This window comes from Pinus tabuliformis, chromosome 6 (genome assembly GCF_031772625.1).
Source record: "Pinus tabuliformis cultivar Carrire ecotype Pingquan chromosome 6, CPIR1, whole genome shotgun sequence".
Lineage (NCBI taxonomy): Eukaryota > Viridiplantae > Streptophyta > Pinopsida > Pinales > Pinaceae > Pinus > Pinus tabuliformis.
Window position 1 is genome coordinate 728,421,508 of NC_142292.1, and position 18,927 is coordinate 728,440,434.

At 39.0% G+C, this 18,927-nt stretch overlaps 1 protein-coding gene across 2 annotated transcripts in view; it reads right to left on the reverse strand.

The window, feature by feature from the left end:
* The window catches only part of ETFQO (electron-transfer flavoprotein:ubiquinone oxidoreductase), a 428,724-nt gene that overhangs the window by 127,343 nt on the left and 282,454 nt on the right, over positions 1 to 18,927 (reverse strand). For both annotated transcript variants that reach the window (XM_089421080.1, XM_089421077.1), the window contains 2 exons: positions 8,112 to 8,204; positions 7,861 to 7,963 (listed from right to left, as the gene is read on the reverse strand). In XM_089421080.1, the coding sequence (XP_089277206.1) occupies positions 7,861 to 7,963; positions 8,112 to 8,204 (196 nt within the window). The remainder of the gene's footprint in view (positions 1 to 7,860; positions 7,964 to 8,111; positions 8,205 to 18,927) is intronic.

An 18,927-nucleotide genomic window follows, 5' to 3' on the forward strand; every position in this document is an offset into this window, starting at 1 on the left:
TCCTTCAAATGCACTATATATATCAACTCCAAGATCAGTTCTGCTTCTCACAATGATCAGCCCTTCAAATCACATCAACTCCAAACTATCAGTAAGACACAATGGTTTTTGTCCATCAAAACCACTGTATGATCTGCCCTCTCACTAGTTGTCCAAGACTCCTTTCCTAGACAGACTATAGGTCTCCAACTCAACAACCATCCAATCATAGAACAACATCCGTCAACCACTTTTCCACAGACCTTTGCTCATGGTTCCAAACTTCTCAGGGGTTTCAGCCTTCCACAATATGTTCTACACCCTCCTGAGGCATTTTGACCCAATCTGTACTCTATCTGCAGCCTGAAGGAGGCCCTTCTATAGCCCACTTTGGACAAACTGAGATCCCAGCCTCTTCCTCAAGGTTTCGACCAGTGTGGAAAAAGTCGGCAAAAAGTTGGGATTAAATCCCAAAAATCTGATTTTTTCATCAAAACAATTAAATCGCCTAACTTTTTGCCAACTTTTTCACTAACGAAAAAATCGGGAATAAATCGAATAAATCCCAATTTTATCGGGAGTCAACCGAAAAATCCGTCCTCCTTTCCCAAGTCGTTGATAAGAGGCCGAAAAGGGGGGAAAAACACATTTGTTTGTTGTTTTTGCTCCCATTCATCCCTGTGGAGAGGGTAGTTGTTTGCCATTGCCCAAGAGGAGGAGATTTGCTAGTTTTATGGTGGGGATTTGGAGATTTTTCCATTGCTCAACGTGAGAGATTCAAAGTGTCGAATTGTTGCTGCCATGCATGTATTTTAATTTCTCTCTTAGTCTTTGTTACACAAATCGCTTCTTAAATATTTCTATAATTCTATTAGTTTGTTTTTATCTTATTTTTGCCTAGAATTTTGAATCAAAACATTGTTTAGAATCTAGATTGAAGCAAAATTTCAACTTTCAAGAATCAAATGACAAAAATTCAAACCCTTGTTTACTAAATCTAAGTGTGTTCAAGTGAGTGAGAAGAGGCATTTAAAATCTAAAATCAACAATTGCATTTGTGTTTGCTTCTTATGTGATGGGAAATTTTTAATTTTTCTCAATTTTTTTGTGTCGAAATTCAAATTCAAGTTCAAAGTTTAAAACAAAATGCCAAGGCTTTTGGATGTTATGTGGGAATATGGTGAACCTGATACTATTCCCAAATCTGGGGGGATCAATAAAATGTATTTGACTTGCAAGTTGTGTGGTAAGCATATGTCAGGAGGTATCAACAGATTATAATTCCATTTGAGGAAAAATGTAGACCTTTGCCCAAATCCATCTCCAGAAATCATCTGACAAGCCATTCAATCGTTGATGGATAAAGAAGAGGGAAAAGACACCAGGGCAGCACTAAAAATCCAACATGTAGGAGCCTCAAGAATTTGGGGAAGTGAGAGTGCTTCTTCAGCATCACCTTCCACACCCATATATTTCAACCCCTAAGCTTTCTCATCTTTTTTTGTTCCTAGAACCACACCTCGTGCACAACCTGGTAGCAAATTGACACTTAAAAAAAAGGAAAAGGCAGAAGCTAACAGGTTGGTCAGTAAATGTCTTCTATGGAGTGATGCTCCTTTCAACATTGCCAAGACAAACCCGTTCTACCAACCTATGTTTGATGTTGTTGCTGTCGTTGGCGCGGGGTACAAAGCCCCCACCTTGCAGAATTGAGAGGGCCTCTTCTTCAAGATGAAAAGACTAATTGAACTTCTAGATTGGAGGAGTTTAGGGCATCATGGGAACACACTGGATGCACAGTCATGTAAGGTGGTCGCACTGACCAGAAAGGTAGGACCCTTCTTAACTTCTTGGTTAGTTGTCCCAAGGGGACAATGTTTATGAAATCTGTTGTTGCATCTGCACACATTAAAGATGCATGTTTATTATGTGAGTTGTTGGACATCTTCATTCAGGAAGTAGGCCCAGTGTTGCATGAAGCGCCCCCCCCCCCACAGTTCCAAGCCCCGAAGCGCGTCCCGTACAGAAGCTCCTAGGAAGCTTGGCCGGAAGCGGCGCTTCCAAATTCGGAAGCGCCGCTTCGGCTGGAAATTTGGAAGTGTTGTACGGAAGCGCCGAAGCGTGCCTCGTACGACGCTTCGGGTGTCGAAAGCGTGGCACTTTGGAGGAGGAAGCGTACGCTTCCGTACGCTTCCAGAAAAGCTTCCGGAAAAGCGTTTAGAAAATCGTTTTTTTTTCAATTTTTTTTTTAATTTTAGGTGAGTTTGCTTGTTGGGGGTGGGTCCACTTTGGGTTAGGGTGACGAATGAAGGAAAAAAAAAATATAAATATAGCAGATGCTCCCTCATGGTAATGTTAAATTCTTAAAGTAAAAGTGACATTCTCCTTTATTTTTCATTTTCATCCTTTTACTTAAATTTTTAACATTACCATGAAATGACTCAGGATGTTTGAGAGTGGTTCCAACCTCATTGGACTTCATATGGAGAAAATAGAATTTCATATCCTATTCAAAATTCAGCAGACTTAACAGTTTTCAGGAATTCAGGATCAATGGGATTGTGGTATTTCATTAGATTATATCAAGTATGAAGGCATGCGATTAGCATTTAATCAAGAGCACCAAGCCCTATATGTACCCTAGTGTTGGTGGTGTTAATTGTTGAACTCCTTTGTCACGCGGCACGCCCTTAGCAAAAAATTACCTTTCAATCAAGTCAAAATCATCGATCAAACATGTTAAGCTTTTTCTACCATATTTTAAGTCTTGAATTAGGTAGTTTGATCAAAATTGGGCAATGTTGACTAATATCCCTAGACAATCGAGGTAGAGGCAAAGGCTAGACAAGAGGAGAAGAATCTAGATTCTAGATTCTAGATCATTAATGTACAATGGATGTTATATCTATCTTGATTTATGCAAAAATATGCATGTTTTCATGTCTTCTACAATTAATTTGGTATTTGGGATGTTTGTTTTGAATATAAATGCAAAAAAATATAAAATATATATATATATATATATATATCGCGGACGCTTCGCTTCCTAGATTTTTGGAAAATGACGCTTCGGCGTCCCCGCTTCCAAAAAACGCTTCCGCTTTGCTTCCGCTTCGTGCAACATTGAGTAGGCCCAAGCAATGTTGTCCAAGTCATAATGGGAAACGCTGCAAATTATGTTGTAGCTGGCAAGTTGCTTATGGAGAGGTATCCTACCTTGTTTAGGATACCTTGTGCTGCTCATTGCAATGACTTGATGTTGGAGGATATAGGTAAGATTCCTATTGTGAGGGATATTGTTGAATCATCCAGGAGCATAACAAAATTTATATATAATCATGCATCTGTGCTTAGCTTGATGAGAAGATTCACCAACAACAAAGAGTTGGTGTGTCCTGCCATTACACGATTTGCCACTACTTTCATATCTCTTCAATCTCTGTTGAATTCTATGTGGGATGTGAAGAGCATGTTTCTTTCACCAGATTGGCGTGCTTTATCTATTAGCCGCAAACCAAAGGGAGAGGGCATATGCAGACTAGTTTCATATGATCAGAGCTTTTGGGCAGGAGTAGAGGAGGTGTGTGCCATTTCAGAACCTTTGGTAAGGGTTCTTCGGTTGGTTGATGGAGACAAGCTCGCAATGGGCTACTTGTATGAGGCCATGGATAGGGCCAAAGAATCCATTCGCGCTTATTATGAAGATAAGGGAGACGAGGGGTTAGAGAAACAACTTGTCATATGGAGAGTGATTGATGAGCGATGGAAAAATACCCTCCATCGCCCCCATTCATGTTGCAGGTATCTACCTCAACCTCGCATTTTCTTATGCTTGTGGTTTCAGATTTGATGTCGAGGTGATGGATGGATTCTTCACTTGTGTTGAGAGGATGGTGGCATCTGAGAAAGAACATGAAGATATTTCTAAGGAAATGGAGGTATATAGGATGGGAGGTGGAACATTTGGTTTTACCATGGCTATTAAGAATAGGACGACCAAAATGCTAAGCAAGCTTCAGTTTGTTTCAAACTTTCAAGTTTAGAATTTCAATGTTTTTATTTTATATTTCTCATTTTTCTTTTAACTTGTAGATGCTTGGTGGACAAGCTATGGTGGCAGAGTACCCCATCTCCAAAAGCTTGCAATTCGAGTGCTCAGCTAACCATGTAGTTCCTCTGAGTGTGAGCACAACTGGAGTGTATTTGACAAAAGACATAGCAAAAAGCGCAACAGGGAAAAAAATTTCAAATTAAATTTTTTGAATTCATTTGATTATTTTTAATATTTAAATTTTCTAAGTACTAATTTACAATCTATGACCCTAATACAGATTAGAGTCCCAACGCCTCAATGACATGGTCTACGTCTACTACAATCTTCGATTGTGGGAGAGACAACTTCAGAAATATCCTGATGTGGAAGCCATCTCATTGGACAATATTGATACCACTGTTGCATGGAGGGTCAAGACTGAGAGGCCGACCATGGAATCGATCCCGGATAGGTTAAATGTGGATCCAGAGGAGGTAGCAGTTGCAGGGGAGGGAGAGCAAGAGGTAGAGGAAGAGGAGGAGGAGCATCTGGATCAGGAGGCAGAGCTGTATGAGGATGATGAGGAGGAGGTGGCACCATCTAGGATGGGTAGCAGCAGCATAGGACAGAGGCCACCACTTTCATCGACTTCTAAAGGACGACTAACTCCATTTGTATTTCTAGGGGTTGGGCCTTCTTCCTCTAGAGGAAAAGGCAAAGCCATTCCCTATTCTCGTAAAAGGGGAAGACGATCTCAATGACTGATTACTTTATGACATGTAGATAACTCATGACATACATTTATTATATTTTTTGTTGATATGTTGACTCTTGAGAGTTGAAACTCAGACAAGACTCAAGATTCAGGAATTGATTCACTATTTTGATATGTGATGTAACACTAGACTTCATATACATATTATATATTAGCTTTCTTTACATGTTTATGTGGAAATGCATTTATTTGATGTTGTGGATACTCTAGATGCTAAAAAAATAAAAAATAAAAATGAATATTTTTGTGTTTTTTTTTTTAATTTAGCCGACTTTTTTAAAAAACCCCTGACTTTAACGAGTTTTTCAACTTTTGGACCCTTGTCGATTTAATCCCGACTTCGACTTTTTCCACATTGGTTTCGACCCTCCTCTGCATAACAAAATGTTGATTTGGGGTAGCATCGGATGTGCTCTAACCATGAAAATTGGTGGACAGGCTAAAGCACATGAGATCTCCAAGACCCAGAAATGGTTTAGGGAAATTCTACCCAGTGAAGGAGATATTAAAATAATTAATATTTTTAATGGGTTCCTAAGTCTAAACTTAGGAAAATAATAATATTAATAGGTATTAATATAAAACTGGGTTAGAAGGTTCTCAAGGGCATGGATCAAGCCAGATCTAATCTTATCGTTAATTAGAGATTTAATCTCGGTCGTTGAAGACTCAACAGGAAAGGTATAAGAGGAGGCTTGAGGGTCAGTTGGAGATACACAAGAGTGATCAGCCATTCAATTTTCTAGAGCGACGTTTGCTAAGAGAAACTGAATCAGTGATCAGCTGCAGCAAGGGGCAGTGAGTATGAGGCAAAGAGGCAAAGACAGTGCCGAGAGACCAGCGCAAAAGCAGAGAGGCAGACGCAAAGCCAGAAGAAGCCACGCAGAGGCAAAAGAGAATGTGCAAAGGCCAGAAGGGCCTGCGTCATCCATGCAGAGGCTGCAAGAGTAACACAAAGAGCCAAAGAGGCTGCGCAAAGCCTCAGAGGGCTGACGCAAAGGCCAGGAGGGTTGACACTGAGCTTCAGATTGTTCTGGAGATGGATTTCGTGGAGCAGACTTTTCAAATATCTGCTTCTGAAGAGAGGTATTGCTGTCGGATTTTTATCTTTGTCGGGTGAGCCAGTTTGGCACCTAGTGTACTTAGAAAAGAGTTGTTTAATAATAAAACCCTCAGAATTGTTGCACCGATTTTCCCAAGTTGGGTTTTTTCGGGGACATTTGTCCAAAAATAACGGTGTCCCTTGTGTGTTTGTCTATTTCTTTCAATTGTTGATCTGTAGATGGTTGAGACTGTATTGTGTTTATTTCAGTATTTATATGGTTAAATAACTTGTTAGTATTTAAACAAGTAGGCGAAATAAACCAAAGAATACAGATAAAATTTCTAACGGGTTCCACAGACCATTGCTCATGGTTCCAAACTTCTCAGGGGTTTCAACATTCCACAGTATGTTCTGCACCTTGCTGAGGCATTTTGACCTGATCTATACTCTATCTACGGCCTAGAGGAGGCCCTTCTGCAGCCCACTATGGACAGACTGAGATCCCAACCTCTTCCTCAAGGTTTTGGCCCTCTTGTGCATAACAAAACTCATCAAGCTCCTTCTTTTGCTCAAAAAGCACACAAATTACTAACTCGGCCTTCTTGTAGAGATCTCCACATACTCGGATTACTCCAGCTCAACTTCTTTAGAAACTTTGTGGCTCAATTGGCTTCACTGTTCACAAATCGATGAGATGCTCTATGTGATCAAATGACCTCAAGGTCTCTCCAATATATAGTGTTCTTGGTGGAGTAAATTAACCCCCAAGGGTCATGTCCTTGGCCCTAGCCAACTTGAGCCTACATGCTCAAACACAATTTAAATTAGAAATAAAAATTATTTTCTTGTCTTAAACCCACTCCTTTGGCTTCAAAGCCCACTACTTGGGCACTTTGCCCATCCAAGTCCATTTGGTGGGTTTTCTCCACACAACCTCGTAACCAAGGGTTGTGTGAGTACATCCCAAGCTACACTTTTCAACACTCCACAAGAGGGCCATTGAGCCCACATATCAAAGTTGAATAGGTTGGCCTTAACAATAACCTAGTATTACAATAAGTGATGCCCTTTACCATAATTTATGCCTAACCAAAAACATTAAAGACACAATATGACATGGTCCAAGCCATGTGTGAAGATTATCCCATTCTCAACAGTTATGATTGTTATTCATTCATATTATCACAGTAAACCCTTGATACTTAGAGCTACAAAACTGATCTTCCCAGTTTCTAGGTCTTATATTTTGTTTTTGTTTTCTAAAAAGACTAAGTTATGAAAATTGTTAACAAAAAGGGATAAGCTCATAAAATGAAACAGACTGAAATTGAAAAGCATCATTAGGGGCTGATAAGAAGGTATGTTCAGCAAGTCTAGAGATTACAGCGTCCACTTATTTAGACAGCTTCTCAACACACAACATTATTATCTATTTGACTAGTGAAGCAATAGATTCAATAACACCCAAGCCCTCTTATTTCTTTTTAAGCTCCTAAAGAGTCAAAAATCTAGCAGAGAGTTCAGGAAACAATCTCTTAATAAATGTGGTTTTTTGTGTGGACTCTGCAGTACAGATTTCAGAAGATGTAATTAAGTTCTCATGCATACTCATAAATCTACAGTTGTATCGAATAGGTGAATACAAGCTCAATGGATGTAGATGATAGCAATTTCGTTCTTTATCATTAAATACTAATGTTCAAAAAAAAAATTGATTGTTTACACAGCAGGTTTTATCCAAACATGGGGCTCAAGAAAGGTAAATAAAAGCTGCAATTGCACTATTTACAGTGTCCATGTATTTCTAAACAAAACAAACGAGAACCTTTACTGCATACCCTGATTTTATATTTTAAATTACCTAAGAAAGTGAATTTACCATCATATGTAGATTGGCAGCTTGGCACCGTAGGCTATTTGGGTTAAAGAAAGTTAGTAGAGAATTTTAGCCACATCCTTTGACAAAGTCTTCCTTTCTTAAAAGAGATGAGAATTATGCAAGGGCAACAACTTAAATAGGCTTCATACCTGACTTCATGGCTGTATGAGTTCCTTTAATCTTAGGCACATTAAGAAAGCCAGCTGAACATCCTATTAGTGCTCCTCCAGGAAAAACGGGCTTTGGAATTGACTAAAATCATAAAACATAATATTATGTGAGGCAAGAATGTAAGGACCTCCACAATCTTCCTACCTGATTGGAATGACAAACACATGCCTCAAAATGCAACAATTGGAATTAGAAATAGACACCACTTTTTAGGTGCATTGCAGAATACCTGAAATCCACCTTCATTTAAGCTGCGAGCACCATACTGGACAACTTTCCCTCCTTCCAATAGTGGCTTAATGATTGGATGTTGTTTAAATTTCTGAAATATCCATCATATTATATATCTTAGACTGAAACTATTGACATTTGAGAAAAGTTAATCCCATCATCCATATGCAATCAAGGTGTTGTCTAAGCATAAGTTATGTTTAAGAATAAAAGCATTTTCGATGAAACATATAAAAAGAAGTTCCACATTATATCCTTAACCTTCCTAGAAGATAACACAAACAATAATAATATAGTAGAGCAAAATATTGACCAAATTTGCAAGGACTTCAAACCAAGATTAGCTTCCATTAAGCTAATGGACACAAGTTTTAAAAGTCAAAGAAAGTTTTTAAATAAAAAATTGGCTGATTTATTTTTAAAATGACTATTCTACAAAATTTTAGGCTAAAACTATAGGAAATTAACCTAAATTGTAGTGAAATCAATGCCTTCCTTTGGATTGTTCTTACAAATAAACATGATATCATCACTTAATGATTACTTGACAATATATCACTATGTAAGTGCTATTCACAACTTCTTTTCCCATGAATTTACCTATGTTTAGTGAGGCAAATGAAATGCCCATGATTTCCACTGACCCACATAGTTTCATCTTTGGACATTCAACTAAATCTTTTAAGTCGGCCATGAAATTGTCATTTTGATAAGGCCATGATAATGTTAAAATGTATTTTGTCCTTATATTCTAGAACATGTGCAACTTATTTCGTCTTGTAGTACAAATTATTCATCACATGGGCATGTAACTCTTATCGAAGGTTACAAAACTTGTCAGGGTTAACTCAATATCACAAGTCAAACCTAGCTTAGATGATAAAAAAGGTCAAGTTAATAAAAGGACACATAAAACCCATTGTTGGAGACTCTTAACTCACCCATTAGTCAAGCTTCTCCTAAGTTTTTCCAAAGTTCGGTTTTTTCCCAAGTTTTCCTAGATGAAATAATAGTATATTTTTTTTGTATTATTTGAGTTTATTCCAAGTATAGTCAAATTATTGCTTCCAAATTTGTCGAATATTTTGTCGAGCCAAGTTTCATCGCCATGTTATTGTTCCATGCACATTTGTAATTATCACCACCATAGATCCATCTTAACCCTAGATCTACCAAGCCTCGTGAGGGAGAGGAAAGGTTTGCACCGCAAGAGATTTGATTCTTCTTGGCGCTTGGTAGATATGGAGTGAAGAAGAATCTATGCTAGTTCTTAATAATACTATTTATATTATCTAAATTTCCTGTCTCTATATATAAAATATTCTTATTTTTAATTTTATTAAAACTTTGATAATACATATGCACTTGGCATTTTTCTTTGACATGTTTTATAATTTTTATAATTTAATTTTTTTCTATGTGATGCACAACATTGATTTTATATTATATATAAACATACACTTTCAAAAAAGAGTTTATTATAAGTACTTAGTTTTTACATGTTTATTGATTAAATTTAAATATAAAGTTCTAAAATATCATATTTACAAATATGGATCATTATTATTTTAATTTATACGGTAAAATGGATTTTACTTTATAGCTATTATTTATATTTTATATATATTTTACATCTCTATAGATAGACATTCTTATTTCTAATAATATGTTTATTAATTAAATTTAAATATGAAATTTTGAAATATCATGTTTACAAATATGAATCATCATTATTTAAATTTCTTTTAGTGTGATATTATAAAAAAATTCCTAAAGAAATTGTTTCTACTTCTATTAATAAAAAATAAAATCATAATATAACAAATTGTATTGAATGGACTTCGTATTTTTATTATTACTTTTATTGTGTTTTACTTTTTATTACTTATTGAGCTGCCATTTATTTAATTATTATTCTTTTGATCTAATGCTTCATTACATCATTTCATCTAAAGCATCACAACAACATCTCGACCATACTGGGTTGTAGAGCGCCTCTCAATGCAATAATGTTATGTCTTTTTTATGTCTTGTTACCTCCTAGGAGGTACCCTACATTTTGCATGGACAACTCCATTGTAAGACGAATGAGATACAAGCCTAAAGCCTTTTAGGGCATGTGATGATTATGTATATGGTATCCTAGGCCTCTAATGGTTGGCCATGCTTAGTCCCTTTAGTACCATACTCAATTCCTTTTATCTTGGATAGGAATCAAGGCCTTGAGACAGATCTATTGGGACACATGGTTTAAGAGAGCTAATGGTTTTGTCGAGGAAATTGTGCTATGTAGGACTTGTCTAGCCTATATCTTGAGTGAACCTATATCTTTTCCACATGGTCATGTGTCATAGATTATATATGCATCACATTTGGCCATAGTACAATATAATACAATTTTCCACATGGTAGTCTCATAGTTGTTAAGATTCCAAAGCTCTATGCCTAACACAATCACTTATTCTTCTTCAATTGGCAATAAATTTATCCAATATACTTCAATCTTTCTGTAACAATAAGCAATTGTAGATAGAACAATAAATCCAATGCACAACACAAGAAAACCAAAAAAATAAGAGAGATAGTGTTTGGCCAAAGACCAGGGAAAAACCCCACAAGGGGGAAAACTCTTTTCAAATTTCTTCTTCTATTAGATTGTCATAAAATGTTCAACCAAGAGATACAATGTTTCAATTCATCAATAAAAGAGTCAAAGTCAAACCTTTGAATATCCAAGAGACCAACCAACCAATATAAAAAATTAAGCCTTGTTGTCGCTCAAATTGTACACCAGAATGTCACAACACTCAGGGCATGGGCTATCCCAACCCTCTTCATTTAAGTTGTCTCCCTAAAGCAGGCTAAGAGGGGTAGTCCCTATGGATGAGATAATGAGTTCAGGAGACACAACTGAATGGCCTAGCAACTTGGTTAAGGATAATTGGCAAGTTTAATTATTTAGCACAACTTGATTAGATTTATTGAAATTATCAATTAGAGACCAGTGCCTTAGGAGTCAATTTACTTGCACAATATAGATTAAATTCCAAGTTACCTGTAATGTTCCTTTCGGAAATTTTGTGGTATTTTTTTGAGAATTTTCTTTATAAAATTTTATGTCGGCATTTTCGCCAAACCCCACGAAATTACATCAAAATGCACCAGTAAATAGGAACCCAAAAATTATACGACAAATACATTGACAATTGCAAAAGTAAACCCATAAACTCAAATAACATCAGAAAATGTAGCACAAGGAATAACTCAGCTTCATTTATTATAATATAGCATGCAAAGTAAAACTAGAAATATCTAAGACAAAATAGAAAAGATGATAGCTGAGTGGACCTCCAAATATTTTGTTGTTATGCTGATCGTGATCCTTCAAAATTCCACAATGGTTGCACGCTCCCTCCAACAACAGTTGCCATTGAATCAACTGAAATATGATGAAGCACCAATTGAGGACCTGAATGATCCTCATTCCAATATCCTTGAAGCTTTATGAAACTTCTAGATGAAGTCTCCTTAAGGAGAATTGGTTTTTCGTCCAACACCCACTAGCACACCCAAGGGTTCCCATCTAGGGGCTTAGAAGTTGGGAACTAGGTTCTCCAAACCTCATCAATAGAAAATAGCAACAATCCAAGATGTCCTCTAATGGCCTCCTCCTCCTCTTTAATAGATTTGATGGACCCTTCTAGAAGCTCTTATTTTATTACTATTTAATAATTGAGCACATTTCCCTTAATTAAAATATCTTTTTAATGTGGGAAAATGGTAAATTGACCACCATGCCTCCTCAAGCCACTGAAACTCTCTTCTAACAATCACATCTTGTAGATCTTCTCAATCCAATTCCAACGAGCTATTACACTAAGTTTTTATGTCAAGTATTCCTCCTAGAATGCCACCTTAAGCGTAATTAATTGAGTCAGGCCCATTAATAACTCTGTTTTTTGAAAGTTGTTGGAATGCAACGAAACGAAAGTCAAACTATGTGGATGATGTAATATACCAAGCGAATGCCATCGAGACTCATAAAAACTCCTCAAAACCCCTCCAAAAGCCCCTGGGCCCACTGATGACGCCAATCTCTCTTCACGGTGGAAGGAGGAGAGATTAGCAAATATATTCACAATTTACTACTTTTGTCATAGATTAATCATTAGACTTGTAGGCTTGTTGTGAATTTGAACCTTTTTGTCTTGGCGGTGACCAAGTGACCTATTTTGTAAACATTATTATTTGAATTTTGGACATGACAAATGTTGACAGTTGCTCACTTGCTAGATAAATCATAATATACTCTATGTTTTGTGTTTTATAATATGCTTAAATGTTTTATGTTTTATAATATGCTAAAAAATTTAATGTATGTTTGTAATTGCTAGAATATAGATGGTTGATACTCGAGTAATTAATCATTGATGTACAATGGAATCATGGATGCCATATCTATTTTGATTTATGTAAAAATATGCATGTTTTCATGTCTTCTACAACTAATTTGGTATTTGGGATGTTTGGTTTGAATATAAATGCAAAAAAAATATAAATATATATACATATAGTAGACACTTCCGAGACGCTTCGCTTCCTAAATTTTTGGAAAATGACGCTTCCGCGTACCCGCTTCCAAAAAACGTCCCCGTTTTGTCCTCGCTTCGTGCAACATTGGTCCTGGCATGTCCGGGTACTGTGTCCCGTGTGTCCTGATTCTGGGACACGTGTCCCCTTGAATAGTGTGTCGTGCGGCCCATAAAGGGCGGTTTTGGGTCATTTCTCCCTCACTATTCTCTGTCTCTCTTGTTGTGGGTGTGTAAGAGCAACTAGCAAAGGGTTTGGGAGCAATTTTGGAGGCGATTCAAGCAACAAGTAAGTGCATTTTGCTTCTATTTTTTTTGCATTTTTATTACAGTAGTTTGCATGTGCATTTTTCTTACAAGTTTTTGCATTTTTTCTTTATTTTTTTACAGCATTCATGCCTCAATCAAGGGCAGCAGGGAAGGGGCAAAGGAAGGGGAAAAATGTCCCCATTGTAGATGCCCCTCCTATTCCGATTTCATCAGGGTTTGCGAGTGCTCCCTCTATTGGAAGTGGGGCTGCAACAACAACTTCAAATGTTTAGGGAAGAATTAACTTACAAAGACAACAGGCTCAAGAAAACAAATATCCCCTGTGGAAGTATGTCACAAGAGAGCAAGGGCCAAGCAACAAGTTGAAGGGAGAAGGCAATGTTGCTTGGAAATGCAACTATTGCAACAATCATTTCATGAGCACTTATTACCGTGTCGGTGTGAAAGCTCATTTGTTGGCTTTACCTGGTTGTGGAAGTGGAGGATGTACACAAGCGTCTTTAGCTAAGAAAGAAAGAAATGGAAAAAGAGGCCAATGTTGGTGTGACAAAGGTGCCTGCAACATCTAAAAAAAACAAGAATGAAGATCCCCTTCCATTCTTGAGGAAAAACAGTAGCAAATTTCCATTTGACAGTTTTGGTGGGTGATAAGCAGCAAAAAGAAAGGCAATGGCACTTGGTGTTGATTTCTGGTAGCATCGAATGTGCTCTAAGCCAAAATTTGCAAGGAAGCATGGACACATGTATTCCACAATACCCAGAAATCATTTTGGGAAATTCCACTCGGAGACAGTTTTATTAAAATAATTAATTACTTTTAATGAGTGCCTAAGTCTAAACTTGGGAAATTAAAATAATTAAAGGGTATTAATCAAATTGTGGGTGAAACTTCTAGAAGAAGATGAGGATCAAGCCAAAGTGATTTGAGCCATTGATTAGAATCTAATCGGGGTCGTTGGTTCTCAACAAGAAGATTATAAGAGGAGGCTTGATGGGCATTTGGAAAACACATCGAGTAAGAGATCAGAGATTGAATTTCTGAAGAGAGCAGCACAGCAGTTGCCAGAGAGAGATTCGAAGTGATTTCTTGCAGTGAGAGAGGGGCAGGGATAGTAGACCAGAGGAAGTTTTCCTGATCCGGGGAGTGCATAGCAGAGAGACAGTGTACTCCACAGAGAGGCTGACGCAATGCAAAGAGGCAACGCAGAGCTTCAGAGGGAGATCCGTATTTGTTGAGGAGAAGTCGAGTTTCAAAGGCAGGAGCCAGAGTGGGAGCCCAGAGAGCCAGAAGATCGGTTTCCCAGAGTTGCAGCCAATTAGCAGCAAGAGAGAGAGACGTTGGTCCCAACAGGCTGACGTAGAACTGCGTAGGCTGACGCAGAGGCAACAAGGGGCAGCTCATCTCGAGCTAAGGTCAGTGTCAGATCACTGGTGGAAGTGAGAATTTTCTCACTAGACGTTTGTCAGTTATTTTCTCTGCATGGATTGCTAGTTCTGAAGCATCCATAGATTTGTACTCAGATTACTACTGCTTAATAATACAAACCCTCAACTGTTGCACCAGTTTTCCCACACTGGGTTTTTCCGAGGACATTTGTCCAAAAATAACTTTGCAGATGTGTGTGATGACTACTTCTCTCCTATGTTGTATTTACTTTCCACAATTTTTATTTGTGTAGGTTATAGTGTATTTAATTCAATATTTGTCGCAGCACACAACAAGTAAATTGTTTAATTGAATTAACAATTAGAAGAATTAACATCAATTGTTGGAATAGGAATTGGGTAACTAATTTTTCACATGGTATTAGAGCATAGATCGTGAGAAGAAGAGCTCAGATGCAGAAAGGAAGAGGAGTTTGAAATTATTGCAGAGGCAACAATTCGAAATACCAAAGGCAGCGTAATTCGTGGGCCAAGGAGGTCGAAGTTTTGAGGAGAATTTGATTTCTCTAAGTGAGGCAACAGAGAAATTCGATCTCAAGATCGAAGCTTTCCAGAGGCAGAACTAAGCAGTGCACTTTTCCTTGCAGAGAAAATCTTCAACTGGGACACAAATATTTTGCAGCAGTTGCTAGCAGAATAGCGTCAGTGGGGGAGAAGAAGACATGCTTGAGGGAATTCTTCCTCAGAGGACTTCCAGCCAAGAAGTTTGAATTCTCATTTGCTGAGCAGCAACAGGGAGCAACAGATCTACTAACTCCAGCAGGGAGTGCGTAGGCCAACCTAGCAATAGCGGAGAGGAGAGAGGAGGCAATTCGACATTTCACTGGCAGAGATGACAACTCATTGGTTGCAAGATCAGGATTGGTTGGAGGGTGCATCCAACTATGTGATCTAGAAGGCAAGGATCTCATGTCTTCTAGATGAGCACGATCTCAAAACCTATGTCGACAGTGTGGTAGTTATACTCGCGGATCCAGATTCGCTCAAGAAGTACAAGACCGAGATGGTGAAGGCCAAGAGGTTGATCCTCGATGGAGTGAGGGATCATGTAGAGTGTCACATTGCCAGCAAGGATACTGCTCGATAGATGTTGGAAGCCTTGGCCACGCTATACGAAGGATCTTTCGAGCAACAAAAGATGTACTTGGAGTAGAAGATGAGATCCACGCAGACCCAGAAGGGGGAATGCATTGATCCTTTCCTTACGAAGTTTCAGGAGATTCGAGACTCATTGGCAATTGTGGGGGTCAACACCTTAACCTACCAAGATGGTGAGGTTGGCCCTGAACTCAGTCTCAGAAGAGTGGCAAGTGTTTGTCCAGAGCCATGTTGCGGGGGAGCGCCCCCCCCCCTCGAACCCACTCCTGAATCGCGCTCCGGGCGGGAGCGCGCTCCCAAAATCGCTCCCGGACGGGAGTGATTTTCGGGAGCGTGCTCCCTTAAAAAAATTTGCGCTCCCTGGTCTGCTCGGGAGCGACATAGGGAGCGATCGCTCCGGCGCTCCCGGAGCGATTTTTAATGCCCGATCGCTCCCCGATCGCTCCCGGGCATTAAAAATCGCTCCGGGAGCGATTCGAGCCGGGCCGGGAGCGGTTCAGCGGAAAAAAAATCCGCCGGACCCGAAAATAAAATAAAAAATTAGAAAATTTTTTTGGTTTTATAAGCCCAATGGGCCAAAAGAAATTCATTCTAACTTCATTGAGCTTGAGTTTGGAGCTGGAGCAAGAGCAAAGGAGCGAGGAGCAAGTGCTGAGGAGCGAGGAGCAAGTGCCAAGGAGCGAGGAGGAAGCCTGTCGAGGTAAGTAACTTAGTAATTTAGTTAGTTTAGCTGGTTAGGTAGTTAATTTAGTTAATTTAATTTAGCTGTTTGAGTTTAAAGATCATGTATTTAAATTAAATTAAATTAATTAATCCCAATAAATTAAATTAATTTGCAGATTCAAGAATCAAAACCCTACAAACATCAAACACCATGGACCTGGCTATATTTATTGGCATTTTCCTCTTCCTGGTCCCTTTTATGGTTATTATGGTGTTGGAGAGTAGGGAACGAAGGGGGCCCCAAACTGAAGAGGGGGATGAAGAAGCCGGAGAAAGTCAAATGGGCGAAAACCCCAGTGAGGAGGAGTTGGAGGAGGGTGAACATGACCCTCAAAAAACTAAACAAGACCAAACTCCATTGTGGAAATATGTTCACAGGGCTGAAACAGGGAGAGGGGGTGGAACCACTAAATTTCATTGCCCCCATTGCAACACTGATTACGCAGGTTCATACACCCGTGCTAGAAGACACCTCTGCGGGAAAAGGCCATGGGATGGAGAGAAACAAATAGGAATCAAAACTTGTACAGCGGTGTCAACAGCAGATAGAGCCAAATACATAAGGGAAGAGGAGGAAGCCCAATACAGAACAAAAAAATCAAGGGGTTTCTTTGAACCAAGCTCACAATCACAAAGAACTCCTTCAGCATCCTCCCAAGGCAGTGGATATGGACATGGAGGCATAGGGTCATCATCTTTAAGGCGTAGAACCATATCAGATTTCCTTGATGAGGGGTGTAGGAATGATGTTGATTCAAAAGTTTACAGGTTTCTCTATGCATGTGGGATACCATTCAATGTTCTACGCTCACCTTATTGGCACGAAATGGTTTCTGCCATAAATGATGCCCCTAAAGGATACAAGAGCCCTGGGTATGACAAGGCAAGAACCGTTGGCCTTGATCATGAAAAAGCAAAAATATCGCATTCTTTGAATAAAATGACAAGTTCTTGGACTGACCATGGGGTATCCATTGTATCTGATGGATGGACAAATGTAAAAGGCAAGCCATTGATAAGTGTTCATGTTGTCTCTGTTAGTGGTCCCATCTTTCTAGTTGCACATGATTACTCAGACAAGTTCAAGACCGCCATCAACATTGCAGAAGCATTACTTGAAACAATTGAGCGTATTGGCCCATACAATGTCATCCAAGTCATCATTGATAATGCTCCTAATTGTAAGGCAGCGGGAGCAATTATTGAGGATAAATACCCGAACATATTTTGGTTTGGATGTTTGGTTCACACATTGAACCTTCTGTTGCATGATATTGTCAAAAACAAAAATGAACAATACCAATGGATTGGTAATTTGTACAAAAAAGGCAAACAAATGATAAAATTTATTACAAATCATAGCAATACCCATGGCCTTTTCCGCAGTCACTCGAGATTGGAGTTGCTGAAGATTGCGAGGACTAGATTTGGTAGCTATTACCTCACCTTCAGGCGCCTTTTGAAGGTAAGAGAGGCATTAGCTAGCATGGTATCAAATCCACATTGGCAGGTGTTAAAGGAAAGGGCTACAAATGTAGCTGACATGGCAGGTTTTGAAATGGTGGAGGAGGCCGCTCTTGATGGGCAGTTTTGGACAAGTGTGAGGCAGTATTGGATTTCACCAAGCCAATTTATCACATGATTCGGTTTGCAGATACAGACAAACCAGTGATTGGCGAGGTGTATGAGCAAATGGATACCATGTTGGGGGAAATAAAAGACATTGTTCATAATAGAGATCCCAACTTGTACAAACTGATTCATGATTGTGTGTGTGAACGGTGGAATAGGCTTAACCTTCCACTACATTGCTTGGCGTATATCCTTACGCCAAAATACTACTCTACATCTTGGTTGGGCCAACCTGCAGCAGGGGGTGGGGTTAGGACCAAACCCCATTTAGATCAAGAGGTAACTAAAGGATATTTGGAAGCATTAGAAAAGTTGGTACCTGACAGGGAGGAATGTGCAGCTGTGCGCCTTGAAATAGGCAGATACTTCAGTGGCACTGGTTTGTATGGTAACTTCCATGCAATGGACGACAAAGATAAATTTGAATCTCTCACATGGTGGGAAACATATGGCGGCCACGGACTTTTGCCAAAATTGGCAAAAAAAGTTCTTTCACAGGTTGTAAATTCTTCTTCTGCAGAGAGGTGTTGGAGCACCTACAGCTATATACATAATGTGAAAAGAAACAGACTCAATGAAAACCGAGAAGAAAGCTTGGTTTATGTGCACTACAACTTGAGGTTGTTGAGTCATTACTGTGATTGGGCTAATGAGGATCCCACATATAAAATTTGGGACAATCACCCAGAGGATGACAATTTGGAGGATGGCATTGTACATATTGAAGAACTAGAAGAGGAACTTGTAAGGGATGAAAATGAAGCAGCAGCCATGCCACCTCCACCTCCACCCCCACCATCCAGTAGCAGTGCTCGAGGTCCGAGTCTTGTTCCTTTGTTGTCGCCACCTCCATCTACACCCTCGCGTGGAGGTTCTAGTTCTGGTCGTCGGTCTGTGCGGGAGACTCCTAGAAGACCACCATGACCTGCTTATACTCCCGGAGACTCTCGTGGCAAGGGCCACATGTAGATTTACAGTTTACTTGTCTTTTTTAGTTTCTATTAGACTTTAGTTTTCATAACTGTTGAGTTTTGAGTCCTTGACTCTTGACTCTTG